General features: G+C 45.1%; 1 protein-coding gene across 4 annotated transcripts in view; it reads right to left on the minus strand.

The window, feature by feature from the left end:
• LOC119013954 (ubiquitin carboxyl-terminal hydrolase 22-like) overlaps positions 1 to 11,447 on the minus strand; it is a 29,550-nt gene that overhangs the window by 7,456 nt on the left and 10,647 nt on the right. For 3 of the 4 annotated variants that reach the window (XM_037088883.1, XM_037088884.1, XM_037088885.1), the window contains 6 exons: positions 6,559 to 6,691; positions 4,942 to 5,055; positions 4,744 to 4,845; positions 2,801 to 2,967; positions 956 to 1,115; positions 373 to 478 (listed from right to left, as the gene is read on the minus strand). In XM_037088883.1, coding sequence (XP_036944778.1) covers positions 373 to 478; positions 956 to 1,115; positions 2,801 to 2,967; positions 4,744 to 4,845; positions 4,942 to 5,055; positions 6,559 to 6,691 — 782 coding nt within the window. Of the gene's footprint in view, positions 1 to 372; positions 479 to 955; positions 1,116 to 2,800; positions 2,968 to 4,743; positions 4,846 to 4,941; positions 5,056 to 5,213; positions 5,347 to 6,558; positions 6,692 to 11,447 lie in introns of those variants that run through there. The other variant, XM_037088886.1, reaches the window with a different exon arrangement.

Consider the following 11,447-nt stretch of genomic DNA (forward strand, 5'->3'; position numbering starts at 1 on the left):
AATGTGACAGGACAGCTCTAGGGGGCAGGCAGGCAACGCTTGGCTTGTGCCGCTGTCTAGACACCCCCCCGCCCCCTCCCTTACAGCAGCTCTGTGGGGACCAGGCCTTTAAATAAGAGCAGCGGAAAGGACACGAGCAGTGGTTCAGCCACTCTGGGAGGATGGGTGGTGTCCACATCGATCAGCCCCGGCGGTGAAAGAGGTGACTTGCGGCGTCGGAGGGACAGAGGCGGATACAGGGATGACGGATGAATGGGTAAATGTAGGGGAAGAGGGGAGGAGGGGCATAAGGTGGTGATGAATGGGCAGCACACATCTCAGGTAGAATGTTTTTTTACTTCACACTTTCTAGAGTCAGATACACGAACTTACTGACAAACTTGACAGGTCACATCTGATTGCAGGCCCCCAGTGAAGATTTGGTCAATGATGCAGTTACAGTGGTTTGGATTGTTGGCCTTCTTCCCGTTGTCGTCTCCTGCGGACCGCAAAGAGCAGAGAGCATGAGTACACGCACAGATAACACCGGCAGCCTCTTTAGCACCTCCGCCTGTCCTCTTTCCCACTTTACCATCCCCCTGCAGCGGAGCCTCCCTGACACTTTGCAGGCCCTCTGGATTCTCCAAAGCTAATCGAAACAAGCCTTGCTGCGGGTCTGTGGTCAGCCCGTCATTGCACTGCAGCGGTGCCTATTGACATTCCTCACGCTGCTTGCTCGCCTGCTGTCCCTTTGGTACACACTATTGTCAGTCTCCTTCAGTACGTGTCCAGGGAAGTAAGGAACCATGCTCTATAAATCTTAAGTATAAAATTCCACGTCTGGCTGTGGCAGAGTTCCAGGCATTCTCAGAAAATGATCAGACATCTAGTGTAAACCCTCCGAACTTGCAGATTTCCTTACTCTACATGCGGCGCACACACTGGGGATGATATTTTGATTGCATGTGTAGCTTACTGATGGTGTCCCCTTTGCAGTGCCTGTGTAGTACATCCAACGCTGCGATGAGGAACTCGTGGGCGTCTTGCTGCTCGTAGCCTGCGAGGTGACGTGCATGAGTCCACACCAGGTGCAGCAGCCGGAAGGGAATGTGAGGTGAACGGTGACCCGAGTAGAACTGCGAGAGAGGAGAGAAGGATGGGCGAGGAGGAGAAGGTGGTTAGCCTATTTTTTTTTTTTCCACGTGTTACTGGGTGCACGATACTTCATCTTCTTGCCAATCTAATGGCCACATTGCTCACAGTCATTTATAATTCATTGCTGAACCACAACGCAAATGTCCGGTCGCTGCTGAGATGATTTTCTGACTCTTAACTTTCATTAGATATGAATTAATTCCAACACGTCGCCTCACGGCGTCGGCGCCAATGACAGCCTGTCCGTAGACGGGAGAGGTGAGAAGAAGACAAAGTGGCCTGGAGAATAGAAGGAGCGTTTGCCGCAAAAACATCCATCTGTGAAGTGCTGCAGAGACTTTTTGGTCGTCATGGGAATTTGAGAGTGAGTGACAATTCCAGTCAGGGTCAGGAAATGCGGGTAAAGAAAGCAACAGAGCTGCCGGTGGGGCGCGAACACCTACGACGAAGTCCCACCCCAGAGCTCATTAATGCCAGACGGGGGCTCCGTCGCATACACACACTTTATTCCCCGCACTTCTCTGTGAAATCTGATTGAGCTGTGAGGGGGGGGACACGCCGCACCGACGTCTCTTGAACCTTACAAACTCCGCTCCTTTTTCGGCAGTTTGAGGGTAGCTGACAAACGAAAAGGCTCTACGTGAGGAGTAAGGAATGGAGGGGAGCGTGAGGAGGGAGAGCGATGATCAAAGCGGGCTGCGCCTCTCACCTTCATATCTAAAAAGGTGTGTGTGTGTGTATGTGTGTGTGTGTGTGTGTGTGTGCAAGTGAGTGTATGTGTGTCAGCAGAGTCAGAAGACAGCTTTTGATGACGATATGGAGGCGGGTTGAAAAGAAAAAAAAAAGGGGGAACGCAGGTAGGGGATGGAAGTAGGGAATGTAATTAAAGAGTCGGGGACAAGGCGTGGAAGCAGAGTGATTCAGTGTGTGTTTGCTGGGGAGTGTTTAATGATTTTTCCTGCGTGACTGAATTTTTTTCTTTTTTTTGTCTCAAACACAGCTGAATACTCAATCAATGTCTGCCTCCCCGGGCGTTAGAGGTGAGCCATTATCTCCTTCATGTGTTATGTAGCCAACGGAGACAGGGGCAGGGCAGGGCTGTGCTTGCGTGTTGTGAAAGGGGGGGGGAATGACTCAACTCATTATAGCACCACTTGCCATCTGTGGGCCCATATATACTGGGAAGTGAGAGGGTGTAAGAAAGAAAAAAAAAAAAAACAAACAGCGAGGCAGTGTGGGAGCGGACTAGGCAGAAATTACATAACGTCCAAGGCCGATGAGTTTGTTAGATGCAGGATGCTAAACTTGCCGGGATTTTTAAAAAAAAAAGGCTATGAAAGGCTCTGCGACATCTTTCATGTCGACTGATCAGGTTCAATAAAAAAGGTATAATTACTGCGTTCTGCTTATTCATTTTGTATATGGCTCTGTGCATTCCTTTCAAGCAGGATTTTCCCCTCCTCTCTGCCTCCATTCTTTGGACGCGACAACAGTGAGTCAGCGTTCAAGCGGCGGCGGCTTAGACACTGCGAGGGAACGCTCTGTATCGTATGCCCATTTGTTCGCTCGTTTTTTTTTTAATTATAAGCCTCGTCTTTTTTCCCCCCCGTGGGATTAAAAACCAACCTATGTAACAAGTTCACACACGCAGACCTGTGCATCATACCTCCTGAAAGAGCTGCGACATCTCACACACCAGACAGGAGTTTGATTGCATCTCGCACTTGTGTCTGTCGGAGAGAAAGAAGTCTCGCAGCAGCGGCGTGTGTGTGAGGGCCTGGACGATACAGTTCATGAAACATGTGTTGCCCAGGTTTATTAACCCTCGTAAACCTGCGGGGACGACAAGAAGAGACAAAGAAGGATTGTGAGAGCAGCACTGGAAAAGAGGATTAAACATGTTGTGATTCATGGGGCTGGCAGTGGAGGGAGTTTGAATCACCACTGAGGGAATGATCTCTGTTTTATTTAACGACTTGAATTTTAGCTGAGGTGGACCAAAAAAAAAAAAAAAAAATTCTGTAGAGCGTAGTCAGAACTTCATAACTCATTTAGGCTATTCATAGATTAAAAATAACAAACAAAACAGTTCATTGTGAGAATCTGGCCCTTTTCTTCGTCTTGTGTGAAGTAGACTGGACATCTTTAGTTTTTGCTCATTGGTCAGACAAAAAAAGCATCTAAAACACCTTGGGGCTTTAGGATATCACATTTTATAAGCCAAAGCTTTAAAAAAAATAAATAATTGGCATCTTAACTGATAACCTCAACAGAGTGCTGCAGGAATTAATCCTGAGACCTGGAGGCGAGTTGGCATTTTGTTTGCAGTTCATGCTCCCATGTGAAGTATTTGGCTGTTTTTAAATTGCGTTTTTGCCCTGAAATAAGGTCTGTGGTTAACACAAGCTTAAGAGACTTTCACATTTTATTCTACGACATGGAATAGGTAAGCATGTAATGCAACTGATAGCACTGTACACCTTGACAACAGTATCTTGACAACTGCATGCATTGTAGCTTTTATTTTTATTTTATTTTTACCACCGATGTCCCTGGTGTCACAGCTCCAGCTATCAGCCACAGACCAAGGAGGATGTGGGCGCATAACATGACAAAAATACTGTGACTATCATCACCTCTTCCAAGAAAGAGAAAAAGAGAAATGGTGACATCACCTGCAGCCTTCTGAAAGGTGGAGAGATCCGAGAAAACTATCATATCATACTCTATCATAAAGTGTTTGCCACAAAGCTTATTTTCAGCAATTATCCAAGTCCAGTGGAAAAATCCAATTGGCTTTTTGTCAAGGGAACCATGACGATGCTAATTTCCGGGTTAGCCTAAAAAAAAAAAAAAATTAAAACTAAAATACACCATGCCTTCTGTGATCTAAATTTAGTAGTTGCAGCCATGTAAGGGACCACACATGAACATAAAAGCCACTGGCAGTGGATTTAGTTTTTGTATGAGTGTGTCTGGAAAGTTAACAATATGGTGTTGAGTCTGGTCTGCCATCAAACCACGTGTATGCTGGAACAGACCCCGAAGCTGTGAATGGATTCATTTAGAGTGAGAATGTCAAGCTACAGTCCTCCAGTAGAACAGGTGAGACACAGCGAGGTGTTGAGTCTGATCCAAATTGAACAAGGTTTGGTTCTGGAAGAGAGCGCTCAGCGAGGGGAGCTGAGACTTTAGACTGGTCCACACGAACAGACTCACAGCCTACTGGCCAATCAGGGCTACCGACCAAGGGACTGGCAGAGGGAAAGATTAGAAATCACCAAAGTGCATGTACAAAATCAGAGAAATGATGGCAGGGGGGAAAAAAACAACGCAGCAGACCACTGAGAGAACAGAACACTGGGAAAACAACTTGTGGAGAGACACGGAGACAAATTGAGGCCCGCTGTGGTGTGCATCATCACAGAGGGAACACCGTGTTCTGCCTCTCATCTGCGGGGCTGCAACAGTGCGGCTGACCTCAAGTATCACACTTAAATGTGTGTGATCCCAAGCACACCTGCACTACTGGCACATGTAGAGACACAAACGTCTCCACAGACGACACACACACACTCTGCAGACTGAGCAGGACAGTCTATTGCCCACCTATGGTACAGTTCGTAGTGATTTTCCTCCGCTTTGGATTGTGTCGTAATAACTCTAACTCCCTCTTGGTCGGCTCCCACGTCGTGTATTTCTCCCCAATGCCTGCGGGTACAAAAGAAGAAACACAAAAAAGTGTGACAGCGGCCTCGTTTTTCTGAACAAAGCTGCATTAAGTTCTCTGGCGCAAAAGCGGTGTACCTTGCAATTTCCAGGCTTTCCTCTGCTCCTCTTTGGCAATCTGCTCCATGTCTTTGTCGTATATGTAGTCTTGACACACAAAACAATATATTCCGCCGTATAATAAGTCTATCGCTGGAGGGAGGGAGAGAGAGGGACAGAGAGAGATTGAACCATAATTACAAATAGATTTTTCCAACACACAGTGACTTTTATTTTACTGTCCAGCCTCGGCAGCACAGTCAGCCTCAAGACAATTGCCTTCTCCGCTCCGCCGGGCATTTTCCACTCACTGCGGTACGTTTCCATCTCATCGGCTGCGCTGAACAATTACAAGAGGATGTGAGCGGAGTGGTGATGGAATAGGTGTATTTGTTTCCCCCACTCCCCCCCACATGGGCTTTCAACTAACACACTGTCCTCTTCCATCCTAAAACTCCAGCGCAACAATACCTAAGCTCTGTTACCGTGACAACCTATTTATAGCTTTCGCCGGACATTCTTCTGTTTTCGGCACTACCCACGCTGAGAAAGTGAGTTAATACATCATGTAGAAAGAAACAAAAATGCCTGTATGTTACGTTGTCGTCACAGTGACATTATTTGTGTTTGCGTGTTTGTTTGATTAAATCACGCAGAAAAAAAATGTAAGCCTTTGGTAAACTGTGTGTGGATGGGATGCTTTTGTCCTACAATAGTAACCCCAATACGAGAGAAAAAATGAGAGCAACACTGTGGCCGGGACAGGAAGAAGACACACCAGACTAAAAGTAAAACACAAGGTACGGGTAGGAATTCATAATTGTCATTCTTGAGTGAAGGACGGGAGCAAAGAATGAGAGGATGAGGACGCTGAAAGCAAAGGATGGATAGAAGGCTTGAAAGGCATCCAGAGAGGGAGGTAGCGAGAAACAAGAAAGAAAAAAAAAAGAACAAGAAGAGGATACAAAAGGAGTCCTGAGGAGTGAGGTTGGTGGGGGAAAAAGGAGATGAAAAAGACATAAAAAAAGAAGTCCTGAGAAGGGAGCTTGCTATCTTGGAGACAGGGGAGTTGGGATTAATTTGATTAGAGGTGGAGGAGAACAGAGCGCCCGTGTCAGAGAGGCTCCTGTGGAAAGCTCAAAGCTAATTAACACTGTAGCCATGCACTTGGGGTATATGTATGTGTGTGTGTGAATGTGTGTGTGTGCGTAACCAAACTGTTGAAATGCATTAAATCAATTAAAGCCATTCAGACGCCTACCTAGCCACCCCACAGTCTCCCCCGCTTCCAGATTTAGTCGTCCACGTCAGGGTAATATCAAAATCTTGCTCATTAGTGTCCTTGTGTTATTTAGCATAATTAGCATGTAAGGCAGAAGCTAGGCTTTCTGGTAGCTGTGGATTAGCAATGTTGACCCGTCCCTTGCTGCCGTATGAAGAGGGTGGTGTTCTAACATAAAACCATGACATTTGACTGGATAAGGCGCTCCCACCAGAATGGTAATGTGCTGCTCAGGAAGCAGTGGAGGAAGTGGCTCAAAGTAATGCTGTAATCCCTCACTGATAATAGCTGATGCTGCAGTGGGCCACTGTAATGTGATGGGACGGAGGCCTTGGATGTATGGAGAGCACTTGCGGGTGAGTTGCGTGGCTTACCTAGATTGTGTCTCTTGTTTTTTGCGTGCTCGTGGATGTGTTTCTTCGTGAAGCAGCCAAAAAAGACGCAGTAGAGACAAGAGTGGAGCCGGTTGAGGTGGGCGCCACACATGTGACAGATACACGACTTGGCCTGGAGAGGAAACAGACAAGGGGAGGACAACGGGGAGAGTCAGTATGGTGAGAGAATCCTCTGCAGCAGGACACAGCCCTGAGCTATAATTTAGAGTGGCATAGGCAGAGAGAGTGGAACTCCCTGCCAGGTGCATTAGATTGCTATCTAGCAGTCAGTCGCACAAACACTATGGAGGTCCAACGCTTGAATAGACCTGATATGGGGACGGGATTAAGATTTGCCGGGCCTGTTGACAAATCCAATGCAGCTGAATAACAACATATTTACACACTGAATCTCGCGCTCTTTAACACATGCAGGGCATGTTGGGATTTAATGCTTGGTAGGCACACTGGAGAAGGCAAGGGGAATCGGTCTGAAAGCACACACTAACAGCAGCTGGAGTTTGTGTAATTGGTTCGACTATGGCACCCTGAGGTAACTTGAAGAATTGAACGTCAGAGTGCCTGACATCTCTGGCAAACCTGTGAAAATGAGCCCTACAGGGGGATTCACAGGCACACAGGTGGCTACACTGTTTACATGTCAACATTTGACAACAACAACCATGAGAAAGAAGAGAACATCAACCAAGAAGAAACACATATTAAGATAAGGAGAGAGAAATGATGAGCTGAAGAAAACATGATCGAGTGTGGCCATTGCTGTTCCCCACACATAGACTTTACTTTGGCATTTTTGCATTTTTTGTATGTCTTTTATTGTCAGGGAGACTGTTGCTAGCTGCGATCAGTTAACTAATGGACAATCTGCATTAATTTTACAGCCGTCGCCTACTGACATTCGTTAAATACTGAAGTTTTCAAGCCCTGTAGGACCATGACAGACAGACGGTTTGTGGAATTACTTGCCAAATATTTTTTGAAAGTGTCTGGCCTTTGCCAAATTTTTTTTAATGGGGACTTTCCAGATGTTTCTGTAAACAAACCATCTGGCACGTCGGACTAATTGAACCTGGAGTTTCGGTTGTGGTCGAACTGTCTTAGGTAAGGCTGTCCAAACTCTGTGATGAACAATAACAAAATAGAGAAGAGGAATGTCAGTTTTGGCTCATTTAAATTTTTGGACACCCATTCACAGGAAGCTTTACTGGCAGTATCAGAAATGCTTCCTATACTGCCTTTAGTATCAACGAATATACTGGTCTGTGGTCTATGTATGCATCAATCAGGACATTGCAGGGTAACACCAGTACACAACTTTGGTCTTACTACACATGTAGCCAATATCTATAAATGGCAAGCAACTTGCATAACTTACGCACATCCACAGCATCTATATAGGGTTGAAAGTACACAACTGTTAATATCAGGAAGGAGAAAAAAAATGGTATAGGTACAGGTATATCAATAGATGAAGAGCCTGACCATCTTGAATATGTACAGCATGCAGACTGTATACTAAAGTGCCACTTTAGACAACACATACATGAGCTAATGTAAAGTATTTCAGTGTGGGATGCACTCAATGCTTTCCCGGAACGGTTATGTTGCTAATGTTAGTGAAAGCACAGCAGAAAAAAAAGTAGCCTGCAAGCCAGCTTTGGAGAAATTGAATAAGAGAGGAGAGACAGAGCGATCTAATCAAAGGCTTTCAGGGCGCAGACTTGCCACAGTGAGTCGCCCACTCACTGAGAGAAGACAGAGGGGAAAGGGAGGTGTGAAGCTGAGGTGAAGAGAAACTAACTGAGATCGGCTGGAGAGACTCACCAGTTTTCAGTTTCTGGTGCGCTGTGAGAACTGGCTCTGAAGACACTCCTACACACATAGCTTAAGCTATCGGACATGATCTCAACGGGCCTGTAGTGTATTGTCTGCCCGACGCCGTCCTTTGACTGGAGAAACAATGGTATAACCTGACACCATCTGAGCAACAGTAGAGCGTATTGTTGCAGAGCAATAAAATAGGCTGTGCCAGTCAGTTTGTGTTCTTTCTCTCCAGATGATACACAGTAGAGAACAATGCGAAACTAGACAACTCAAACTAATACCTAATAACTGCATGTATCTAGATGCATTGCCAAACAATATTCTATTTCTATCCATCATTCTCTTTCTCTAGTCAAGCAGGAAATAAAAAGTAAATAAGCTTCCAATCCTTAATCCACATCATATTCACATCAACACAACATCCACTACTGATTTCTACTCTCTGAAACCATTTTTTTCAAATGACACATAGGGAAGCGTGTTGTAAGCTTGGGCTAGACAATCACATATCATTGTCAATTACGATTTTGGCTTCCAGCGATTATGGAAAGCAGATAACAAAGATAAACGCTCACTCCACTGCATCCTGTTTCGCTATGATGCTTTCTATTTGTCGACCGTTATCAATCGGACTCACCTTTCGTTTACAGCTATGCACATTCCCCTCCATAAAGCCTAAACTCACTCTGGCCAGGCTGTGGCATGTTTAGTTAAGGTTACTGCAGGCGAGTCAGCCATTGTTTGTGAAAACCTGTTCAAGCCAGACATGCTTGAATGGTGCCACACATCTAATCGCGCCGTTATGGAACTGGTGCTTGGCAGCCACGGAGGAGGAGAGAGTGGCATTTCAGTGATTCAATTTTCACACCTTTCATTTATCATATATCATATATCATATATCATTAGAATCATTATTATTATTTTAACTGTTTTAAGACATTTGCCATTCGTTTTCCAGCTTTTTTTTTTTGACAAATTAAATAAATGCATGATGTTTCCAAAGACAAATAACTAGAGCTAAATAAAAGAGATCTCAGGAATGACCACAATATTTTGATTCTGATTTCTTGCCATGATCGAGGAGTCTTGATAAGGGGTCTTAATAAACTGCTGAGTAAGTACATGTATTTCCTTAGTTAAAAAACAAACTCGTCTTATTTTCCCTGTGGAAACAGATCAGAATTTTTTTAACCAAAAATGTAAAAAAAAAAAAAAAAAAAAAAAAAAGAAATGTTGCAGTAGAGAAGCTCTGAATCTCCCTGGGTAGCTCATCTGTAGGAGTGGGCGGAAATGGTTGGAAATTCTGCACGAGCAGGTGGGCGCAAGATTGAAATAACAGTCCCTTGCAGACCTCTATTTGTATGAGCGAGATGAAGAAATGTAATATTCATTTGCTTGTGTCATGGTATGCCGGGGATACAGGCCTGTGAGTGTTAAGCACCAGACACATGCTACTGTGCACCGCCGCGGAGATAGGCCGCAAAACTCACAGTCAGGTCTGTGTTTTGGCTGAGCTTTAGTAGGCGTGGGCTGGATTTTGATGACATTGCAGTAGAGGGGATATTCAGGATCGCAGACCCTAATCTCTGTTTTTATTCATATTGGTGTGTTAGCTGGCCAGCTCTGAATGGGTGTGTGAGAGACAAGGGGCAGGGGGTGCTTCTCCCAGAGGAATGCGTGGCGAGTCAAGCCAAGATCAGGACAGACGTCTACAGCAGACTCTTTAAGGTAGAGCTTGTGTCATTGACATGCTAAAAGAAGAGAAGGCACAGCGGATAGAAAAAGGGATAAGTGTGAAGCGAGACTTGTGTTTTTACAGAGCCTAGATAAAACCCTTCGTGCCCTGCATGAAGAGGAAACAAATGAGTTCAACTGAATTATTGAATATATCTTTTAGTTGCCTATTCAAGCCTCGTCCTACCGGAGCAGTGATGTTGTTTGTCCCCACTCCCCCTCCTCCTCCCCCTCCTCCTCCCCCTCCTTTGCACCAGGACTCCCAAGTCAAAAACAAGAAATCCTGCCAATGCCACGCCTTGCCCTCCTTCTCACCCTCCCCTTGCTTCAACGCCCCTTTAGTGGGGCAGAAAATCTATCTGTGCTCCAACCCTCCCTTGGCTTCCCAAAGCTCTCCCCCATTCACCGGGGGTTCACAGGCTGCCTATTCCTCAGTGTCAGCAGTCCAGCATCTCTCTGCTCCCAGGGCTTTTAATGTTCTATTAGATCAGCTATTGATCAGCCGCAGGCTCAGATGACTGGAACAAGTGTCAGACAGGTAGCAAAGCTCGCATTCATGCTGCGCTCGGCTGCATCTCCCATATGGGATGCGCTCTTTGAGGCTAGTTAGGCTCAGGCTCTGTGTCCAGGAGAATGGCCAACACACAGAAAGCTGTTGATTGATGGAAGAGCAGATGCAGAAAGCCATTAGCCGGATTAATAGTAGTCCGATGCATCTTTAACATGGAGATAGCATTACATGCTCTGTGGGTTCACGAAGTCTGCAAGCGGATATGCTGCCCTAGAAATAAATACAATATCATTGTCAATTTGACCATTTTATGCCACTGATATAAAGTAGCTATAAAATAGAATAATATTGCAAGTACACCCTTTCAAAGGGCAATGAACTTTTAATTCTTAATATTCAGTCCCTGGAATTGGAATGTAACCAAATATTAAAATATCCTCAAAAAATTAAACATAAATAAAAAATAGAATTACACTCTATAGACTGACATGCTTTGACTTTGATACCAGCTCTAGAAAACTGTTTTTTAATACCGGTTTTATTTAATAGGCTAACACAAAGCCAATCACCAGCACAATTAGATCTTAGCACAACAAGAAAGCTGCATGCTTATAGGCTCACACTGACAGGATTGCATTCTTAGGTCTTGAAATGTGGTATGAAATGACAAAGGTAATTTGATGGGTGCCATAAAAGAATTGGAAGTTCGATACCCAGCCCTACTCAAAGTCCAACACTCCAGATGTAGCTGCATACATAAATCTACTTAAAGTAACATCCATGTTTCTCCATCTCCTTC

The sequence above is a fragment of the Acanthopagrus latus genome, chromosome 23 (assembly GCF_904848185.1).
Source record: "Acanthopagrus latus isolate v.2019 chromosome 23, fAcaLat1.1, whole genome shotgun sequence".
Taxonomy (NCBI): Eukaryota; Metazoa; Chordata; class Actinopteri; order Spariformes; family Sparidae; genus Acanthopagrus; species Acanthopagrus latus.